At 40.1% G+C, this 22,763-nt stretch overlaps 1 protein-coding gene across 1 annotated transcript in view; it reads right to left on the bottom strand.

Moving 5' to 3' along the window:
- Positions 1–19,570, bottom strand: part of slc1a7a (solute carrier family 1 member 7a) — a 38,699-nt gene extending 19,129 nt beyond the window's left edge. Inside the window, exons 1-2 of the mRNA XM_030752031.1 lie at positions 19,053–19,570; positions 12,182–12,261 (exon numbers count right to left, since the gene is read on the bottom strand). Of these exons, the coding sequence (XP_030607891.1) occupies positions 12,182–12,261; positions 19,053–19,193 (221 nt within the window). The 5' untranslated portion in view covers positions 19,194–19,570. The remainder of the gene's footprint in view (positions 1–12,181; positions 12,262–19,052) is intronic.
- Between the last annotated feature and the right edge of the window lie 3,193 nt (positions 19,571–22,763).

Below are 22,763 nucleotides of genomic sequence, written 5' to 3'. Positions count from 1 at the left end.
TATGTCGGTTCTTAAAATGTGTTATGAACCGCTGGAGTTCAAAAGCATTTTATTTTATTTTTCCAGATTTGTGAAACATCAGAGGAAATATTCTGGCAGTCTTAAATTCAGCAATCACAATAATAACATGCTTCATGTGCACGTAAAGGCAAGGAAGTCTTTTATCAGAGCTTCAGCTAAATTAGATGTCTGATTGTACAGCTTTGAAATGAATGCAACACTTAACCAATCTCAATCAGCCTGTTTCAGTCCTGAGAAGCCGTCTAAGTGAGCCTCTGCAGTCTTAAACAAGGCACTGTGTCTTCTTCCTTATGAAATGTGTATTCAGCCATTTAGAGCTTTGCTCTCATCTCTCAATGCCAGTGAACATGATGAAAATTTGTCCTCACAAACGTTCTAAACAGTAAAAGTTAATTTGCATTTGTATGGGTAACTCTGACTGCAGCATCTTTTCAGATCTTTGTTTCCATCGTACAAACACTGTGACATTTGTGGTATATTAAAAAAAAAGGAATGAAAGAGGAAGAGAGAGGCAAACCATCATTCAACACAATTTGCTTCTCAGTAAGTCTAAAAAATGTTTTAAAAAAATGCAGATGCCATTTGTGAGAAGTGTGGGAGGATGCGGAGGGTGAAGCTCGTGAAAGCAGGAAAGGCGAGAGAGCGGTGGAGAGATCTCGAGCTGGAGAGATAAGATTTTCTCCCTGTTCGAAGTGTAATCTGGTTTGGCTTAGCAAGTGTTTGGGTGGATGTGCTGAGTCTTTCTGTGCACTCGCTGTCTGTGCTGAAACCCATACTGTCATGCTTCCTTTCACTATGTCTGAAATGTATACCAGAGAGCCTCCATCTCCTGTGGGTTTCACACTGGGGATTATTGCGCCCAGTGTTTAGACCTTTAAAAAGCCAATCTGTGACTACTTTAAGGATTCTATTAGACTCAGTCTCAGCTTTATTATTCACACTATGAGACAATGTGAATGAAATATAGTTTCTCAGGTCTCGGTGTATGTGGTAGGTGAAGCATAGAATTAGAACAATAAATAAAATACAATTTAAACAAATAAATAAAATAAGTAAATAAACTAGGATAAGTAAAATAGAATAAGAATACACTAAACCAAACTAAAACAGGTATAGCATCATTCTACTATAGCAGCAACAACTTGAAATGGCTTTAAAGTGCAGTGGTGATAACAGAATAGCAGCATTGAATTTTTAAGCGACAGTGGAGGTCTTAAAGTGACAATGGTGTGTAAGTGTGCAGTGTAGACATAAGGTGGTGTGCGAGTGTGGAGCATTAGGGGATGCTGTTTTGATGTGTAGTTTATGAGGTGCATAGTCAGTATATGGGGGTGGAACGGCTCAGCAGTCTGACCGCACCCTGTTAGAAGCTTTTTTTCAGTCTAGATGTTTTTGCCCAGGTGCAGCGCAGCCTCCTTCTGGACAGGAGAGGGGGTAAAACGTCTGTGTGCATGGTGGGTGGAGTCACGGAGGATGCAGGTAGCCCTTTCCCTGCATCTGGAGTAGATGTCCCTGATCTGTGGTAAGCTGCACCTGATGGTTCTCTGTGCAGACTTAATGACTCTCTGCAGCGCCTCCTTCTCTGCCTCCGTACAGCCAGCGTACCACACAGTGAAGCGGGTGGTCATGGCACTCTGTCTTTAGGCCTGCCATCTTCAGCTTCCTCAGGAAGTACAGGCATTGGTGGGCTTTCTTAATGACAGCTGTGGTGTTGGCGTGCCAGGTGAGTGTGATGGTGAGGTGTACACCAAGGTACTTGATGGAAGGGACCATTTCCACTGATGTTCCCTTGATGTAGAGAGGAGGGGGCGCCGCACCAGTCCTACAAAAATCCACCACCATCTCTTTGGTCTTCTGGACATCGAGGATGAGGTTGTTTGCATCAGTGTGTCAGGTCTTCTACTTCCTTCCTGTACACTGACTCGTCCCCATGGCTGATGAGACCAGCCACCACTGTGTCATCTGTAAACTTCACTACGAGGCTGTTCTTGTAGTGAGCTCTGATTGAGAGCATTGTGAGTGAGTGTTGTGATTGAGTGTTGTGAGTGAGCATTTGTTGCCATTAGGATCCAGTTGCATAAGGATGAGGAGGTTCCCAGTGCTGCCAGGTTGGACACCAGTTTCTGCAGGATGATGGTGTTAAACGCAGAACTGAAGTCCAGGAATAGCAGCCTCACATAGGAGTCCTTGCTCTCCAGGTGAGTGAGAGCCTGGTAGGTCACAGCCGCAATGGCGTCGGCTGTGGACCGGCTCTGCTGGTGGGAGTCCTCTGCCGCATCGGGGGTCTGCCTCAGGTGCCTCATTACCAACCTCTCGAAGCACTTCATGATGACAGGGGTGAGTACAATGGGGTGATAATCACTGAGGCACGATGTTGAAGAGGTTTTTGGCATGGGGATGATGGTTGATGTCTTAAAGCATGACGGGACTCTGGCTTGTCTGTCAGGACAGCTGGTGTAATAAGAAATCTGCCTGGGACTCCATCAGGGCTTCCAGGATTTGACCCCCTGAAGTGTTCTCCTCACCTCTGCAGTTATTACTCTGATGGCTGGAGGTTTGTTAGGGGAGGGGGTGAGTCGTGAAGGGGTGATGGAGTTTGATGCCTTGAAGTGAGCGTAAAAAGCATTCGAGGTGTCGGGGAGCGCTGGGTCATTGGGGCACTGTGTGGTGTGTCTCTCTTCTTGTAGGTTGTAATGCACCCGATGCCCACTCTTCATGCTTTGTGGGTCATTTGTGTTGAAATGGCCCTGGATCTTGAGAGCATATATAGACTTTGCTCTCTTTATGCCTGCCGACAGGTTTTTCCTGGCTTCTGTGAGTGCTGCTGCGTCACCATCCTTGAACGTGGCATCACGGGTTTTCAGCAGGTAGCGCACCTCTGCGTTCAGTCAGGGCTTCTGGTTAGGCCTGATGGTGATGATCTTAGAGGTGGTCACCTCCTGTATGCACATCCTGATATAGCACAGGAAACCTTTGTTGATATTATCAAAAAAGAAAATGTAACTGAAAGGCTAAAGAAACCATAATGAAATGTAACCACAAGTGTAAGTGTAGAAAAATATCAAATCTAAAAACACTGTTAAAATGTTGCTGGTTACAATAGGTAAAGTCAAGGCCCCAGCATGGTGCTGTGTTAGTAGTCCACTGGTGTTATACAGAAATTTGCAGACTCATGTAGTTGTGTACTGCCATCTGAAAAATGTGTGTTTGTGCTGTTGTTGGTCCCTTAGTCAAGACCTGGAAAAGAAACAAGTTGTGATAATAAAAAACATCATTGCAGTGAAATGAAACTAAAAACAAACAAAAAAAACTACCAACTGCAGTTATGTCTGTGCTTTTTATCTCTTTTTAACATTTTTGATTAATTTTCTATAACTTCTCTCTGAGTAGCAAAAGCACCGCCCGATCAGACTCAACACAGGACCAATGGAAACGGGTTTGTGAGAAAAAGAGAAAGTCTCTCTGTGAGGGAACCTTTGATGCAACCATTCATCCATCCATCCATGTCATTTTTTAAAGTGGTCTTAAACAATAGTTTTCCAGGCTTTCTGAAGATTAGTTTTTCACTTATCTTCAGTTCAGTCCTCATGCCTGACCATTTTCAGATATTTTTTTTGTTTCTTAAGCCACCAACAATGACCTATGAAATATTCAAGCATAAAAAAGACACCCAACTCAAGGTATGAACCAGCATTATATCTACAAAAAACAAACAACATAGCAAAGAATTTAAAATTCTTTAGGCACTTTGTTACTCGCAGCCTGTTGCAAAAACACATTTTTCCCCCTCACTTCTTTAGTTGCATCTATTGAAAATCCCAACAATAAGACAGTAGATCTAAAAAGCTATTCACAGCAGATGAACAATATCTGAAAGTCATGTCCTTCAGAAGCACAGAAACAAAACAAAAAAAGTCAGCTAAGACCTGACACAGGACCTGAGAGATGCATCTAGTAAAGCTGATACATCTACTGTTCACTGAAGCCTCATCAGAAATCTCTCAATGGAAGGGTGGCTGTCAAGAAGCCATTCTTAAGGAAGGGAAACAGGGAGAAAAGGCTGAGGCATGCCACATTACACAAGAACTGTAATGTAACTGGAGGAGGTCAGGAGAGAGGTACAACAGTGAGTATCTGCAGCCATCTGAAAAACATGGTGGACGCTCTGTGATTTGGGGCTGCATTTCAGCCAGTGGTTTTGGGGATCTTGTCAAAATGATGAAATAATGAATGCAGAAAAATAGTGTCATGCTATGCATCTGGCGTGACACTACTGCCATACCATCTGGAAAGCACCTGATTGACAACTGCTTCATTTTTCAGCATGACAATGACCCCAAACACACTGCCACCCAATGGAACATGATCAGTCATGGATTGGTGGAGGAGCTCTACCCCCTCACAGATCATCCATCTCCATCCATCCATCTTCATTCATCCATCTCCATCCATCCATCCAACAAACATGAAAAAAAAAACAGATTTTTTTTTTTTAAATAAAAGTTACATACTAGAGCGTTAATCTGTATAAGAGAGAAACTTGTGGCTTTAGTTTTACACATTTAGCTATGTGGTTTTGAAATAGCACCCATTTTTTACAAAGATTGTTATTGGTTTAAAAACAACATAACTTTATGTATTGTTTATGAATGGCAAAAAAAGTAAAGACGATTGTGATGAACAATGAATAATTCTTTTACAGTCTGTGACAAATGATGGGAATCACCCACGAGTATTAAATAAAGATGGTTACATTTATTTCAGCTCTGAGTGTTTAATATCCAGGTGTTTTTATGGGAATATGGATCTTTCAGATCAATTTGAGAAGGGATTTTGATCATGTTTCACATTTTATTGTGTCATGTAGCGTGGGGCGCTGGTCTTGGTCTTGACTCGGTCTCGGGTTAGGCGGTCTTGACTACAACACCGGTATCTTGCCTGCAACCACTATAACAACTGATTAGTAATCAAACTTTTTGAGCTTTTTTTTAGCCTTTCTGTCATGGTTCTGGGCCTTTTCCCCGGCGTTTTCTGTTTTCATTCTCATGGTTCGGTTTTTTAGTTTATTCGTTTAGAGTCTTAATTTGTTTATTGTTCTATATTTGTTAGTTATTTATAGTGATTCTCTGTTCCCTGTGTGGTGCCCCTGTGTCTGTCCTGTCCCTCTGTCATGTCTCTGGTCTTATGTGTTTTGTTGTGTTATTTCCTGTGGAATGTGTCAAAATCTGCGTCTTTGTCTAGTTGTTTCCTGTTTTACTTTGATAGTCCCTTGTCCCAGGTCCTTTGTGTTTAGCTGTACTTCCTTGTCTCATCTGTGTAATTAGTTGCAGCTGTGCCCTCACCTGTTGCCTGTTCCCTAATTACCTTCGGTGTATTTATTGTCTCAGTCGTCACCTTGTCTCTTGTTGGATCGTTGTTGTGTTATGGCTGTATTTTGCTCTCTGGTTCCCTGCATTCCCGGTGTTTCTAGTTTAATTCCCAGTTTAGGTGTATTTGTCAGTTTGTCCTTCTACATTGGTTCATTTGCCACTTATGTTCTGCTTCAATAAATACTCGGTTCTTTTCAGTTGTACCTGCCGTGTCCTGAGCCCTGCAGCTAGGTCCTAACCTTCACACAAGCCACACAGCCTGGTCTCACACTCTGACACGTTCTTATCCAGTATGCAGCTGAATAAAACATTCAGTGTCAATAATTTAATAATTTTGTCACATCTGGTTTTTTTTCAAGTAAGTCTTTTATTTTTTATCACAAATATTCCAGTTACCACTAAAAATTGCTCTTCCCTATCCTACTTCAAAATAAAGTTTTAAAAGGTATCTAATCAATCTAATTATCTGCTGTTGATCTGAAGTTCACACTTTGCAGACAGTGAGGTCCACCACCCACACTGCTTTCTATTGCTGCTAGGTTTTTTTCTTTCAGATTTCATGTGCATGCATGCAATTGGTTTTCTTAAAAAAAATTAAAAAAAAAACCCCACAAAGAACAAAAAAATTAAAATGGCAAAAGAAGCATCTGCACTCTATAAAACCAGATCTCAGTCATTTCTCTGTCTAAAAGGGCAGTCTAGACCTGTGCATTTCTCAAGGCTTTCCAGGAAAAGCCTGTTTCTCAGCAGACAGTTTGGCCCCATGTGCATTTAGTTCTGCTTACATCTTTTACTGACAAATCTCAAAAGATTTAATACATCCGAAGATATTTCTAACATTTTAATCAAAAAAGAATAAACTGGAATGTTGTGAAAAGGTGAAGAACTCAAGTGTCAGATGTTTATTTCACTTTAAGTGTTTTCACCAAATCAGAAGGTTTAATTATCATTTGGATGCAGTTACCGGTAAATTGCTACCAGTATACCACGGTAAACACTTTAATCTAATGTACTGTGTTAATGTGGAAAAATGAGCCACTGAGTATGAAATTAAACTAAGTGTGCTTTTTAATTCACCGACCACCATGATATTAATTCTTATCACACATATACTGCAGCAGAAGCACTGATGGGCAGGTTATTCCATCCACTGTTTCTTTCTATTAAAGAAAAAAAAACTCTTTACCTTTCTCTGTTTAGATTTTGCTTGAACTGAACATTGTGATATGACTGGAATCGCAATCACACAATAGAGCACAGCTTGTGGGAAAAAAACCTTGCACCCACTGGAACATCAGATAACAAATGCAGCTGCAGAAATGATAACTAAAGGGCTTGGCCTGAGCTGCTCAGGGATTAGATGACCTCCAGCAGAAAAATCAAAATGTCATAAGTAGAATGTCACACTGCGATGCATTGGCAAAATGTCCAAACATTAATCCTTTGGATAACAGTTTAAACTGAATATATACAATCTGTTTTGTGTGTGTGTGTGTGTGTGTATATATATATATATATATATATATATATATATATATACACACACACACACACACACACACCTTATCACAATGCTGTTGTAGTATTTTCATGCAACCTTTGAATAATACAAAATTAGTAAACTTCCACTTGTTTTGCAAGATGTTCACAATATGGGAAAAAAACAAAACAAACAACTTTCTCCATCTGTGAGTGCCACAAATTAACATTTTTTCCTCTCCCTGGGAAATGCAGCAACTCTACATTTAGCTACCAAATCACAATGGATAACAAACTGCACAGAAACACTGAAAATCTGCATTTGAAATTACCTGAAACTTGAGAAAAGTTACTCCAGTGTAACTTGCTGAATACTGCGAACTCAACTTTAACTCGTGCACCATGAACGCATCACAGTAATGAGAAGGAAAACAATGTATTGTGGGTGTAAGTGAGGCATTGAATGCTATTATTTTCTTATCACTGAAAAAGTATCTCCATGCCATCAGTTGGAAGCAGTGACAGATTGCACATTATGTATTAGCCATAATCTGCCAATCAGATTCAATTACTCATTTGTTGAAGGTACAGGAACGCTAGTCTGGACCATTTCAGCCCACTTTAACCACTGTGATTCCAGTGGAACAAATACTTTCAGTGGACTTCTAAATTTACTGTTGATACTGTAACCACGTATCTCTACAGAGATCTTTGTCCTTCTCTCTGATGTCTACGTCAGGGTGGGATTACAGCCTGCCATGTGTAGCCGCCTTGACCGTGATGTTTCAAGCACACGTACAGCAGATCTGGCATAAGATTTTTGGACCATATGGGGCTTACACTCCTCGCTGTTCTACCTTCGGTGAGCCAGAGCTTTACAGTAATCCCACATCCAAATGAAAGAGAGAAGGCAGAGACTCCTTGGAATGGGGTTATCCATGGTATATAGTGCTGACACCACCAGCGACACTGTGACCTTTGTTTCAGGAGATCACATCAATGTTCTGATTCATTTTCACTGCTTGATGTTCCTTTATTTTGGATGTATTCAGTATATTCTTCAGACAGTTCATAGCAACGAGGCTCAGTCGCTCCTATAGCTATTGATGAATACTAACAGCCAAAAATATCAGCGATATTTCCAATAATGTAGCACAAGATGGAATTATTAATAGATAGTTAATCGAATCAAAGGAGATCCTTTAAGACTTTTGAGTAGAAGGACTTTACTTGTCAGTCTGTGTCTTTAAAATGACATGAGACACCTCGACAGAGAAGCCGGACAGAGACAGAGAAGCTGTCAAAGTGCCTCGACAGCTTCTATGTCATAAAAAAAGGCCATGTTTGCCTTTTTGAAAAATGACATAAATGACATGCATATCAGGGTGTCAATAATAAGTTTAGTCTACAAAACTTAAATGTCCAGAAATGACTGATTGCTGCAGACATTTCCAGGCATTTCTCTACCAAACACCTGCCACCCTCGTCTGTTTCATCAAAGTCAATACAAGTTTGTGTCTTCTGGGGTATAAAGACTAATGGAAAAGCTTTGGGAAGCTGTTTTGACTGGTACTTGATATTTCCTTAGATCCATGCTTTTCATTCTGAGGTATGGGCATCAGGGCGAGTCAGGAAGAAAAGTCCTCAAAGTTCTGCCAGACACTGCTCTTTTTATCTGACTCTCTATGCTGCATGCTGAGATTAAGAAACCAATTTTCTGTAAACCTCGTGTTCATTGAACTGCACTGTGTGACCTCCTGAGTAAACCAACATCACTATGCAGCATGTGGTTGGGATTTTAGCTGCAGGTCTATTTATCTCCCCTTCAGCGTTCAGGCCCAAGACCGAGGCACACCAGATAATGGCCAAATGAATCCTGTAAAAATGAATGTAGTGATGTGTAGAGTGATGTTTATGTTGACTCTTTGGTGAACAAACTTTTAAATTCAATCAGTCTTGAGCAGTCAGTCAAGATCTAATCTCAGTAAACATGTTTGCAGCATCTTTAGGCCAGACTTTGTATGTCCTTTACATGTCCTTCATTTACAGTGGGTCAAGCAAATTGCTGCATTTCAGTGTTACTCTGTTTACAGAGTCAGTCTGGGAAATATTCACAGGGAATGTTTTTGCTACCTAGCCTAAAAGGGTGGTTGACCACCTGGCTACTGTGTGAGAACTGAAATTAGGGTAAATATTATTCCACACGAAAAGCATGATTAAAGTTTCTTGCAACTGTATCACATTTTAAACCAAACCTAAAATAATTCTCAAAAAAAAGTTAAGAAAAAATAGATACTATCTGGTCAAGATCACAAAATCTACTCGGCAGACCTGCTCAAAATCTTCAGTCACATGTTTAAAATTCAGACAAAGACACTGAGTGCTACACTAAATGCATGAGGAGCACACACACTCACACAGCTGGATTTCTGCCCATTCACAATTACATTACATTGTTTTCACAAAAAAACATAATTTTTCTGAAAACTGTGTAAACAACTTCTGGCACACCCACTCAGATCTGTTTTGTAACACTCATTTTGCTGCCAATTATTTCTTGTTCACTGTGGGATTGTAAAGTGCTCGTTGTGTGGAAGCTGCGTGTTTTTAAACCCATTTTTTCATCTTTGACCTTCAGATCTGAGCCAAAGTTAATTAAATTCTAAAGGCCTTCATCAAAATGCAAATGCTCACTTTAAGCAGACCCAGAATGAACCACGTTTTGACAGAATTTGTTACAAGAATTTAATTACAATCCCTTAAAATTAAATAAACAGGGAACACGGGGAGGCACAAAGTGCAGCGGCCATTGATTCTGCATGACGCGTTCATGGGATAATCTGGTTTCCGCTTTGGCTGGCGCGCAGATGGCGCTGGGAGGGGGAAAAATGGGGACAGACAGGCCAATGGGCTGTAGAGGATATTCACCCCTAGATAAGCCCTACTGTATCGTGCATCATGTCAGCTAGCCGATCTGTGCATCCCAGTCTAGATACTCCCTGCTGCCACGAGAAGAGAGAGCAAGAAAAGCAGGGCAGTGCTTCTGTGACTGGATTGGTATGCACACCTGCAAAGACCTATAATGATATGAAGATAGGCCTTCCCTCTTTATTATCATTATTGCCTTCATCAAGGCCACTCCAGGGGTGCATGCTCAGAGCGTTATGTATTTGCAGTGATGGTTTTTAAGTTTCTGTGTTCTCAAATGGAGTGTGGAACTTGGCTGTACTTGGCCTCCTGCCTGATCAGTTGCTGTTAACATCTCTTGTCTTCACGTGCCTCACCTTTTGGAGGAAACCTGCACTGAGAAGATCCCCCTGCTCTGAATCTGGGAAACTGGGGGGGGGGGGGGGGGGGGGGGGGGTGAATCATGCTGTGTATAAATAGCAAATCACCACACAATGCCTCACGCTTTTACTACAGAGCAAAATATGGGCAGAGGAAAATGGACGAGAAAGGCACATAAACATTGTCAGATTGAGATAAAGACAGAGACAGACAGGCAGAGACAGAGAGAGAGAGAGGATTAACTTCTCATCCAGTCTTTGCTGTAGCATAGATTGTAAGTAGCTTATTGCGCAAAGCACCCTGCATGTAACCGGTGCGTTCGCATGATTTGTTTTGAGAGTTTTTTTGTGTGTTTGGGACATTACTGACCTCATGCAGGCAACTAAGAGCTTTGGGTCTAAAATAATCAAACTGGAGAATCTGGCAAGCTGTGCTCTACTAAAAATGCACCTCAAGCTACAAAAGGGCAACAGCTTTACTTGCCTATAAACATTACTTTTTAATCTTAGATGCTGAAACATGTAATTGGGCGCAGTAAAACTCCTATTCAGGCCATGCTTTTTCATCTACATTCATCAGCAAGAAGCCGTGCAGTGGGAATCCTGTAGTCTACGAGGCAATACATGGACAGAAGACAATTTTAAACTGAAATCAGAGAGTTTTTTTAATTAGAGGGGAAGTATGATCAGATTTTCATTCATCATTGCTTTTCATTAAATATTCATATCGTGCTTTGCAGTATAACCGCACTGCAAATTCTGTTGTCCCATTTAATCCATTTTATTCAAATGTGCTTTATTTTAATCTTCTATTTTATCTGACTCTTTTAAATCTTATTTGTAACTGCCTTTTTATATGGCCTCACAGTGGTTTTACATCTCATCCTACTGGCCTTAAACTTCTTATAATAATAAGCATGCTGAATTGCCTCATTCTTTCTTGTTTCACAGTCATTGCCCCGTATGACGGCTTGCTCATCTGAGCTCTGCGGTGTGTATTTGAAGGTAACTGAGTAGGTAGAGAGGGTTGGCTTTGCAGTTTGATACCTGGTATCTACTCAGTACAGTCAGTGTAGATACCAGGTATCAAACTGGTATCTACTCAGTACAGTCAGTGTAGATTCTGGAAAAACACCTCCCACTGTCTGCTGACAGTGGGAGGTGTTTTTCATTGTGTCTAAAGTACAACTCTGAGACAATAAAGTACAATAAAGAAGCTCTGGAATACACATTCACAAAAAAATGACACTTTTTCTTTTTCTAGCAGTTTCTTCTCATGGAAACATTTTTCTTAAATAGCTTCTGTCTTTACTACACAGCACAACACTTTTATGTACGACCAATTAGAGTCACATCGTAACAAACTGCGGCAAACATTTTGCACCATAACGAACCACTCTTTGTGAATACGCTGAATGCTGTAAATGTCTTTGAACACAGCAAGTGTACAATAATACAGTATTTCCTTCTTTTTAAAACTTAATTCATTTATTGTGTGAAACCGTTTTACAGTAAGCACACCATAAAATAGCAGTTTAATACTGGAAAATCTAACTGCCAGTCTTTTACTGTAATTTAACAAAAACATTAACACAAACATTTTTTACTATGTAAGCATGAATCAACACTGAAAATAGAGAAATCTATTCAGAAGAGGATGTGAAGCACAGAAGAACAGAAGCCCTGATTTCTCAGATGGTACATTATAATAATCATTGCCATAATCAACATTGTGCCACCTGTAAAATCAGTGAGTATAAATGTGTATATGAGTATACAGTAAAATGCATAAATGCAGATATCGCTTGTTTACAGCTCACTGCAGCACAGTTGTTACTGTGTATAATATAAAACTGTACAGAGTACAGAACATTTTTTATTTTAATCATTATTGGTTTTCAGCACTGAAAACTAACATCCATGTAAATAATTAAACAGCTCTTTTGTCCACGTCCACATGTAGTCCATGTGGCACTAAAGTGATGTGTTTTCGTGTTGTGTTGTGCAGAGCTGTGCTGCCCTTACCTCGATACGACGAGGGGCAAAATTAACATTTTCAACATCCTCATTAGCAGCTCTCCTGGAAACTGGAAGTACTTCACCTCCTGCAAGCAGCAGAGAAAAGCTGTTTTTTCACTGCCAAAAAGCTGAGGTCAACCACCATGTCATCATTATTATTACTACAAGACAAATCGTAAAAATCAGACATTGCCATCTTTGTGTACCTTACTGAACAGAAACTTTAATGGAAAAATGGAGGGAAAGCATATTTTGCAGCAGCTTTCAGCACATAACTGCCCTTTAGATTACAGTCTCCCATGTAAAAATGAATGGCCTTGCAACACAAAACAGATTAGATCTGCAGAAAAGCGCCGAGCCACCCAGACTTCTGAGGTCACTTGGTACAGACATGTTCAGAAGTTGCCTTTATATTTTACGTTATCTGCAGATGAGACAGCTTCATTTTTTTTTTCCCATCTAAAGGCTAAAAGTCCTTTTTCAGTAATACCCGTTGCTTTCAGAAACTGAACAGACATCAATGTAACTTTTGTGCATGTGGTACCTGTGTGTGTAAAAAGGGTTACTGTTTCTAGTAATAGCTTGTTGTAGCCATTACAGTGCTTGAAAGGGTAAAAACAAACAAACAAACAAAAAAACGTGTTATCAGCATGCTCACAGGGATGGCTGTTAATCAGGTTTGTTCACCCCGAGTGATAGTATGCATGGATAGCACTGAACCAGTGGCACACTGAATCAAACTGCTGTAATCCCATATTCATAAAACTCTTTGAATTTCTGAATGAATGTTTCACTTGAAATTTTGGTTCTTCATTTTCAGCTAAAACAAACAGATGCTTTCAACAGCCACTCATTGCATATACATATAAGAACACATATCTTACTATGATGATCATAGCATATGTATGTATATATGTACCCTATCTCCTCCTTACTGGGCAGACCAATCTGAAAAAACATCATCACACATCAATAAATCAGAATTCTTTTGATTTCCCATCATATACTGTTCATTTCATCATTCCCCTGTGAATGCAATGTCACGTTCTCCATTTGTGTTTCTTTCATGTACGTCACCAGTACACGACTTAACGGTCATCAAAATTTGTATCTGCAATGGAAATTTGTTCAAGTTAGGACTAAATATAGAATAAAGACTGATAAAACTGCTGTAGGGTGGGTTTTTTAGAAGTAAAGATAAAAGAAAAAGGAAAAGAAAGTCTTTAATTCATAGAAAATATCAAGAAACTTAGATCAGCAGTAACAAAAAACATGAATGAACCCAATGGATTAAATAATTAATTGATAAACTGTAATAGTGTTACCAGGAAATATCTGAATTCCCTAAAGACTGTGTTCAAATACTTCAAGGTTACTTTAAGATTACTTTACAATAACATGTCAGAATATCACATATTAAAAATGTCAAAAAGCAAGTTATCTTGATGGAGCTTGTCATACAACTGCTGCTATTCTGCATTAAAAGAAACCATCAAGTTTTCTGCTGTTTTCCAGACTAATATCTGGAGGTATACAAGTCACAACCACAGAGGTGCAAACCTAAGAACATCTAGACTGACAACTGGAAAAACTGTTAGGAAAAGGGAGTATATTGATGGGAACATAAAGTAGGGATATGATGACTTTTTTCATATCTAATCTATGTACCTAATCTATTCAGATGCACTAATTGGTTGGGGAGGGGGGCAAAATGAAATACAGAAAGAAGTCACTGTGTTCTGAACTAGTGGATAACATACAGTATTTACTCCTAAAATTTGCATTTATTTGGGCAATTTTAGTAATTTTATGGCTAGTTTGTACAGTTTATGCAAATCATACCTGTCTGTGGAAAGGGGTTTAGCTCAAACACCTGGCTGCTGGATTGGACTGAGGTCAGATTGTATCCTCACCATAAACAACCCGCTCTAGAGTTTGGTTGCAATCTGACTAAACAGCACAGATGTGAAAACACACATAGCTGCTGGACTGCAAAAGGTGGAGAGAGCTACAATTCAATACCTTCAGTTTCAATACCTCTCCTTTGCTCCTTTGCTGCCTCCTTAACTGTGGTTGGTCAGTGTAAATGCACTTCGAATAGAAAACGAAAAGCTTCTGGCTCTAAAAGATTCTGAATATTCATCTGAAGATCTGCTAATAGAGATCAGCTATCACCCTGACTGAAACAGCTTTTGTTTATTTTACACATTTTTATTGTTTTCCCTCCTTTAATAATTTTGGTTTGGCCTCACTTACACCACTGCTACCAACAGTAATTACAGAAAAGCATCCACTGACAAAGCTCTGATATACACAACCTGCCCATCAACAAACACCAGTGTCCATGATTTGCCGTGACTTTGTTGTGACCAAAGTAGAGATAACAGGAGACTGAATTCTGCACTTCAGTTTGCTACTATTGGTTCCATTGGTCTACTTTATGTTTAAATATCCAACTTTCTAGGGTTATAATGTATTAAGGCTAGATAAATGAAGGAACACAGCACTTAGCTGATTACCTAATCAAGCAGGTCAAACAGATGAACGCAAGATTTGAGGGGAAAAAGCATGTGGCAAAACAAAACAGAGCTGAAGAGTTGGAAATGAATAAATGAAATTTAAGTACATCACATCTGTGCCTGAGATGATGGAGCAATAAAAGCTTTCTGATTCTGTTTTGAAGCGGGAGAGCTTTTAAGGCCAAATGGCTGTGTTTGCCTATAAACATTACTTTTTACTGTGCTTACGTAGGTGGGGTGGGTGGGGTCACAAAGTATGTGGCTGGACATAATATGCACAATACACACACACACACACACACACACACACATGTGCATGTGCCCGTGTGTGTGTTAAACTTTGTATTGTGTGTGAGGGACAAACACAGCTGTCACTGAGTCCTGGCATCTGCTAACAGCAGAACAAACTCTTTGTTAGACATTTTGTACATGCACGCACGCACACACACACACACACACACACACTGAAGCCATGGGTTGGTATACATGTATGTTATTTGTATATAAACGCAAATATAAATCCACAAAGCCTGATGATGATCATTTGCATCAAAGCTTTTTTAAAAACCGTGTCCTGACTTTGACTTTTTTTTTGTGGCAAACTAATGTGTTTAGGAGCTGCAGCTGCACAGCTGAATGCAGTGATTTTTTTTTGTTCCCACTTTGCAACAGCAGCTTTCTGAAACGTGTGTGTTTAGTGCATGTTAGATACAAAAATATTCTCTGTGCTCGCAGAGCTGCAGGGTTACAGATCATTTGAGAAACAATCAGCCGCTGAGTGCCGAGAGCTGTTTTTGTGACATGTTGTAATTTATTTTTGTAAGCCGTGACTTCTAATAAAAATCACATTTTAAATGGAAATGCTGCTCAAACCTTTAATCTGCACCATTAATATAGTTCTTTACATTTTCCTGCTGTTTATTTTTCTTTCTTTCTTTCTTGCGTTATTTTTTTAAATGCCATGTCTTCTGTTTCTTCACTGTATTTGGTAGTTTTTTTTTTTTTTAATACAAAATTTTTATTATTTCAACTCACAATGGCTGCCAAAGACAAGCAAACTGAACTGTTCAGTGTGGTTTTCCAGCTAATTAATTTGCTCTCCCTCAGTACTTGTACTAGAGTTTAAGTATTGAGCAAGTATCAATACTTAATGCTTTAACTAGGATTCAAGCACTGATTTTTGGCCCTGAGTAAAGCAGTGTGACAAAAAAAAAATAAAAAAAATTAGAAGAAAATTTACGGTCTACTAGATTCTAGTCAGGTAGCTCATATTTTAAATATTAATTTATAACCAGCATAACACATCCATATCCCCCTCTCCCCCCCACTAAACCTGCATGCTGGGGCGGGGATCAGCAGGCAGAAATACTGAAAGCAAACACACAAATTGTTACAGCTTAAATAGACAAACTGGAAGGATGTTTGGCACACAGTGTGCAGAATGAGACACGTCATATTTGTATGTAACAGTGCAGCTTGTGTTGACTACTAATACACACTGAACTAGGCTGCAGGCCAAGTTCTATTTCTTTTGGAGCCTTTGTTAATTTTTTTTCTCGAGTCACACACTGTCTTTGGCCCTGATGCTGATTTATGAATTGCAATGATGGACTGTTGGGCAATGGACCTCTGTGGTCCACAATGAAGTCTCTCCAAGACTGTAGGATGAATTGCCATAAAACTTTTGTACACTGATGAAGCTCAGAGGGGGGAAGCCTGCTGATACTGGTGCTCTCTTGGCTTTCTAATGACTTGTTTAAAGAAAATGAGCCCTGCCCTTGATGGGATTGGCAACCTGTCCAGGGTGTATCCTGCCTCACACGGAATGACAGCTGGGATAGGCTCCAGCCCCCCATCCACCCTGGATTGGCTAAGCAGTAAAGAAAATGGATGAATGGATGGTCAGTAATTTAATTTATGACCAATTATCTGTTTAAGCCAAAGCAATTTAATATATTAGCTTCATCTGTATTTTGAGATTAGTGCTAATTAGCATTACCACTCCAGTGAACTCCAAACTTTATATAGAAGATGAATTTAGACACCAGCAACACTGTAAACTGCCAGAAGTCTCAAATTTTGCATTCTGGCTGTTGCCATGTTGCATTGTTGGCCAGCAGTGAGTGCATTTAGACAACAGGGTGAAGGTGTGAGGAATGTTGGGTGAATCTGACTGAAAACCAAAGGACACTATGGACACCCACCGAGTAGCAACCTGCCAATCGAAAGCAAGCCACAGTGTAAGGATACTCTACGTTATTTTATACTATTTGACTTCCATCTCTGTGGATTGTACTAATGTGTCAACTTGTGTGCTATTGTATGGCTACACTGACTAACTTCACTTTCTATGTTTACATCAGCAAACAGTTGCTGTCAGGTAGAGACAACTTCATGATTTTAGGAAAATAAATATTACTTTATGAATGACCTGAACTTATGTACGTCCACTGCGGCACCAAATTCTTTGCTATCATAACTTTGTGTTGCCCACATTCATAATCAAATTATTTTGTATTTTGAAAAACCTTTACTCTGTTCCAGCCTCTTTCCTGCTGTTATCAGTCTTTGCACCTCCTGTGTTGTACAGCCTGGGATTCTCAAGGGGATTATGGGAAATGGAGTTCATTCAGTTATACATATAAATACTGAAAAAGCAACAGTATTGACATGACATTGATTTTCATTGATTTCCATTAGCATTTTCTTCTATCAATTTGTGTAGAATTGTGTTATGGCTACCAAATAGTCACCGGAAAATACAGACAATACAACAGTATAGTTGCCAGTTAACTTTGATGAGTTTAGTGTGGCTTCAGTGACCCAGAACAGGCAGGAGTTACAGAAAGAGGACATGCATTTACTTCCAGCTGGACTCAGAGGATTCAGGATCTTAACCAGACCATGTGGGAACACTAAGGGATTTTTTTTTCTGTAGTTCACTGCAATGCCTGTTGGTGGACATGTGCCACAAAACTTAAAGAAAAAGAGGGATGAGAAACAAAAGAATCACCGCTAAGGATTCTGAGTGTCCACTGTCTGCTACTGCAAAACAACAGTGGCCGCTTCTAGAGTAAGGGATTCTGTGTGTTGGACCTTTAAAATCTCTGTGCTAAATATAAAATAGATGACTCCTGCTGTCATCAAAGCACGGCTTTGGCTTTTTTACAACACATGGATCAAAACAAAAACACCAGGAAGACGCGCAGCTGACTCTGACAGCACACGAATGCTCAAATGACCACACTGCTCGCATCTTTCATCAGATATCCAACACACATGCACGCACACGCGCACGCACGTTCTCGTCATACGTTTTCAAAGAACTCATATTTTTTTATTCTATTTCAAGCACATCAAAGTTTTTTTTATTTTCAGCTACATTTAATTTAGACATGCTATCTCAGCAGCCTCTTGGCATTTTCTGAATTCCGACTATTCAATGCCACTTCCCATTCAGTCCGAATTATATAAGTAAGCACAAATGGTATGCCTTGATGTGATTTTTCTGTGAGCGACTGACAAATAATCTCCCCATGAGCAATCCCTTTCCGTGGATTCACCCAGGCCACAGGCGATCTGAGAAACTAATGAGATATGGTTTCATATTTTAAACAGGAAGAAATACAAGTCCCTCATCTTTGGAAAGTCTTTTGCTATTACAGCGTGCTTGCTATAGCTGACAGCTTGGATTATGAATGCGTCTGATCTTCAATGCCATTCTAGGAGCAAACAAAGCACTTTGATAGAGCTTTTTTTTTTGTGGTAACTGTTACCTCTGAGACCTTTTAATGCCATATGTCTGCCTCTCTTTTGCAGTCGCAGCTTGCGACCTCATTCCATCTATCTGAGACCTAATCTAGCATTCATTACAGGGTACCTCCAACTTCAGTGGGCAGACTGTGGTGATGAAAAATACATTTTGATGAAGTTAAGGGTGACAGCAATGCAGTGCATGTGTGGTTGATTGCCTTCTACGCATTTATCTCATTTGCGGACAGAAAAAACTCTTTACATGCCTAATTGTTTAATTGTGGCTTCAGACTGGTTTTAGGGTTGGGGTTAGGGATCTAGAAGATATGGCTGAGCCCCAGGAGTTTAACTGTAAGTTAGTAGTACAAATTTTTTGTGTGCACGTTTCTGTAAATGCTGGTGGTTATTACATGGACTGGGAGTAAAGAGACTGATGCAAAGGAATGAGGATTTGGCTTGTATAGAAGTTGTGGCATCTAATTCTATCATTTAAGAAGAATCCATGGGTTAACAATGAGGGGGGAGATAAGACAGATAGTCAGGGGGCCAGGAGGATAGTGCATTTGTATTAGGTGCTGGGGGTGGGGGTCGGGGGACTAACTGACCTGCTCGGAGAGCTGCTTGCCTCTGAGGAAGAAGCCCAGCAGGCAGCCGATGACCACGGCCAGTACAGACAGGATGAGCAGTCCGTTCTGCTTGCAGACATTCTTCACCCGCCCCCACACTTCTTCCAGAGCCACTGCCATCCTCCTCCTCTTCTCCTGGTCCCGTCTGCAACCTCGCAACCCTCAAAGAAAACCACCAGCAAGCCCCCCTCTCCCCTTTCCTCCACTTATTTAGCCATGTCAAGAAAACACAGAGCCAACAGCTGGAAAAAATATCAGGGTGTGGATGCGGCAGGTGGGGAAAAAAGATAAATGTAGACTGATAAGGGAACAGGTTCACTTGTATGGGGAAAAAAAGTAAAAGGTTACAAGAGGAAAAAAGTCATTTAGTCAATGGAGCAGGATTAAAAGTAAAATTAAAGAGATAGCCGTCCAAAAATAAAGCACTTCAGGAGTTTCTGCGTTTCTCCTCAGCGTTTCTCCTTTGTTATTTCACTTTGGGCATCACACAGATGCTCTCTCCCTATCTCTGTCAATCTGTTTCTGTCTCTTTCTCTGTCAGTCAACCCCTCCACTGTCCTTCCCCTTCCCCCACGGGCACATTCCCACTGGTGGCCAACAGGGGGCTCTGCGACAGCTGGTGGTATTGTCATCAGGGTTAATACTACGATCCTATTAAGCTTCACTGCACAACTCAGATCAAAGGCTGGATTAGAGAGCTCTCTGAACAATTGGACAGCGGATTTTCCCACACAACGAAAAAGAAAAAAACTAAACTAAACTAAAACTGTACGAGGCGAATAAGGTAAGCGGACAGTGCCAAGCAAAACCAGGACCTTAAAGTCGTGATGTGTTGTTGACCTGTTGTTACCGAGAAGCATTCACAGTGATACCAGCTGACTGTGCACTCACAGAAATAAGAACACACACACAATCTGTCTGAGGTCATAGACATACACCAGAACATCATAAACTGTGTGGGCAGCAGCGCAAAGTTCAAAGTGCTGAAATTATGTGGAGATAAAATTCAGGGCTGTGCAGCGATGACCTGTGATCACAGTGACAGTACATATAGAAACTAGGATATTTGCAGCTTGTCCATCAGCAATACTGATGTAAATGTACGTTTAGGAGACAAGGACTGCAATGGCTGCTTTTATTCCATTAAAGGATCAAAGGCAACAGGATGCTCTGAAGATCTGACCTGATCATTTTTATAGACTTACATAAGAAAGATTAAATATGGACAGCTGGACATATAAGGCTACTCAAACATAGGTCAGCCAGCATGAATTTGTTGGATAACATCTTCATCTGCCAATTTGCCTCGAAATAACAGTTCACAAAACACGACAAGTTAAAGAAAAGACCACACTTTGCACAAACTTTTTAATTTCCACTTCAGACATCACTGTGTAGATAATGAGGTATGCTGGTTGTAGGTCTGCACATAGCACAAACAAGATCTATTTATGAAATATTCAGCAGGCCGCTTGGAAAAATGATCTCGATATAACAGCGACACATCAAGCAACGTGACAGCTCAAAGTGTTAAAGTAACATTATTAAAATGGTGATACTTGGATTAGTAGCACATCACAATGTATACCACATTGGAACTGAATTTCAAATTGCACTCCCTCACACTGCTCATCAGGTCAAAAATGCAACTGCTAAAAGTGAGTTGAACCACCTTGTGTAAAGATATAAAAAATAGATATTATCAACTACGGGATGTTAGAAATTATTCATCAATTCTTACAGTAACACTCATTGAAAATATGGTTACAGTATGGTGTGAAACATTACTGAGGTGCAATTTAAACAATAAAGAAGATGCAGTGCTGTCACCTTGTAAATAAAAACCCTGGATTTTATTGAAAACAGTACAAAAAGAATATATTTAATCTTGAAACTGAGTTGAAATGTTCTGAAAAGGATGCAGGTTTGGAATAATCGTGCTGAAATAATAAAATGTAAAAAAAAAAGGCCTTACTCGAAGAAGCGACTGCTTGGCAGTATATGTTGCTCCAAACATGTGTATATCATTCCAGATTTCATAGATGGAGACCATACCCATGCCATAGCACCAATCACTGGTTTCTGGGCTCCACATTTTGAAGCCACCACTTCAACCTTTTGGGTGTTGCCATCTTGAGTTTTGGGACCCCAAAGTAACCATATACCATATACATACCAGTCCAAAACCAGTGGGTAACATCACGGTAGTTACACTCATGTTTCAAGCAGCCAATGATAGACACAGTGCATTATTATTAAGCATTATTCAGATGTTGCAGCAAGATTATTAACAGAGGGATTGATAGTACAGTGGAGCAGTGGTTACCCTCACAGCAAGAAGGTCCGAGTCCTGAATCGACCATCTGGTCTTTCTGTGTTTTCATGTTCTTCCCGTGTTTGTGTGAGTTCTTTCCAGATACTCTGGCTTCCTCCCACAGTTCAAAGACATACAGTTAATGGGGTTAGGTTATTCTACATTACCTGTAGGTATGAATGTGAGTGTGAATCGTTGTCTGTTTCTCTGTGTTAGCCCTGCAACAGACTGACAATCTGCCTCTTGCCCTGTGGCAGCTGGGATAGGCTAACTGAACTGGAAAAATGGAAGAAAACGAATGGATTGACAGTCCCATTGCCCCCCCCCCCCCCCCCCCCCCCCCCCCCCCCCGACATCACTTCTGTACATGTGTACACACACACGCACACGCACACACTTCCATTTGAGCCATACCTGCTGTCAGTCATTGCTTTTCATTCATATTTGGGGAAATCATACCCTGTCTGCTCACTCTGCTGTACCTGATGGTACGTTAACATGGAGCTTGAAGTCAGAACCTCAATTAAATTGTGTGACTGAATCCAGTGAGCTCTGTTATGAGAGAGAGTCGATTATCACTGTTATATCCCTGAGTCTATCAGTACTGGAAAGATGGTTGGTGAGTGTCAGCTTGAGTTAATGAATAGACAAATCACTGTCAAACTGTACTGGGGGCAGTGTCCTACCTTTTTCTGCTTTTGTACTACTGAAGCTCAAATTCAGTTTTTATCACTCTTACATCCCCAAATTCAAAAAATTGGGATATTGTGCAAAATGTAAATAAAAGCAGTGTCTCCTGATTCTCTGAATTTTGATATTAAGCACTGTAGACGATGAAATATTCACAGTCTTTGCAATTTTACGTTGAGGAGCATTATTCTGAAACTGTTCCACAAGTGGTGGATGTAGTTTTTTTGCAGATTGGTGAACCTCTGCCCAGCTTTACTTCTGAGAAACTCTGCCTCTCAAAGATGATTTTTTTAATATACCGATTCATGCTACTGACCTGTTGCCAATAATTAGCTGCAAAATGTTCCGTTTTTGTAGCGTTTTTGTTGTTGCCATCAAATCTAAATCATGCTCATCTTTTTCATAGCTAGTTAAATGTCTCAGTTAAAACATTTGACATGTTTTCTAGTTTCTATTGTGAATAAAATGGGGATTCATGAGATTTGCATCATGTAATCAAAGATAGCCCAGGATGAAATCCAGAAGTGTAAGTTAACCATCACAATGCTACTCACTCTTTGTGAGAAAGGGAAATAACTAAAAAATTAAATGTTTGAAAAAGAAGGAAATCAATACCAAGCTGTGTGTGTGTGATGTGTCCTTCAGCTTTTGTCGTGACCACAACAAGGAGGGTATAGCATGGAAAG

Source organism: Archocentrus centrarchus, chromosome 17, assembly GCF_007364275.1.
Source record: "Archocentrus centrarchus isolate MPI-CPG fArcCen1 chromosome 17, fArcCen1, whole genome shotgun sequence".
NCBI classification, from domain to species: Eukaryota; Metazoa; Chordata; class Actinopteri; order Cichliformes; family Cichlidae; genus Archocentrus; species Archocentrus centrarchus.
This window is presented reverse-complemented; position numbering and strand designations above follow the sequence as displayed.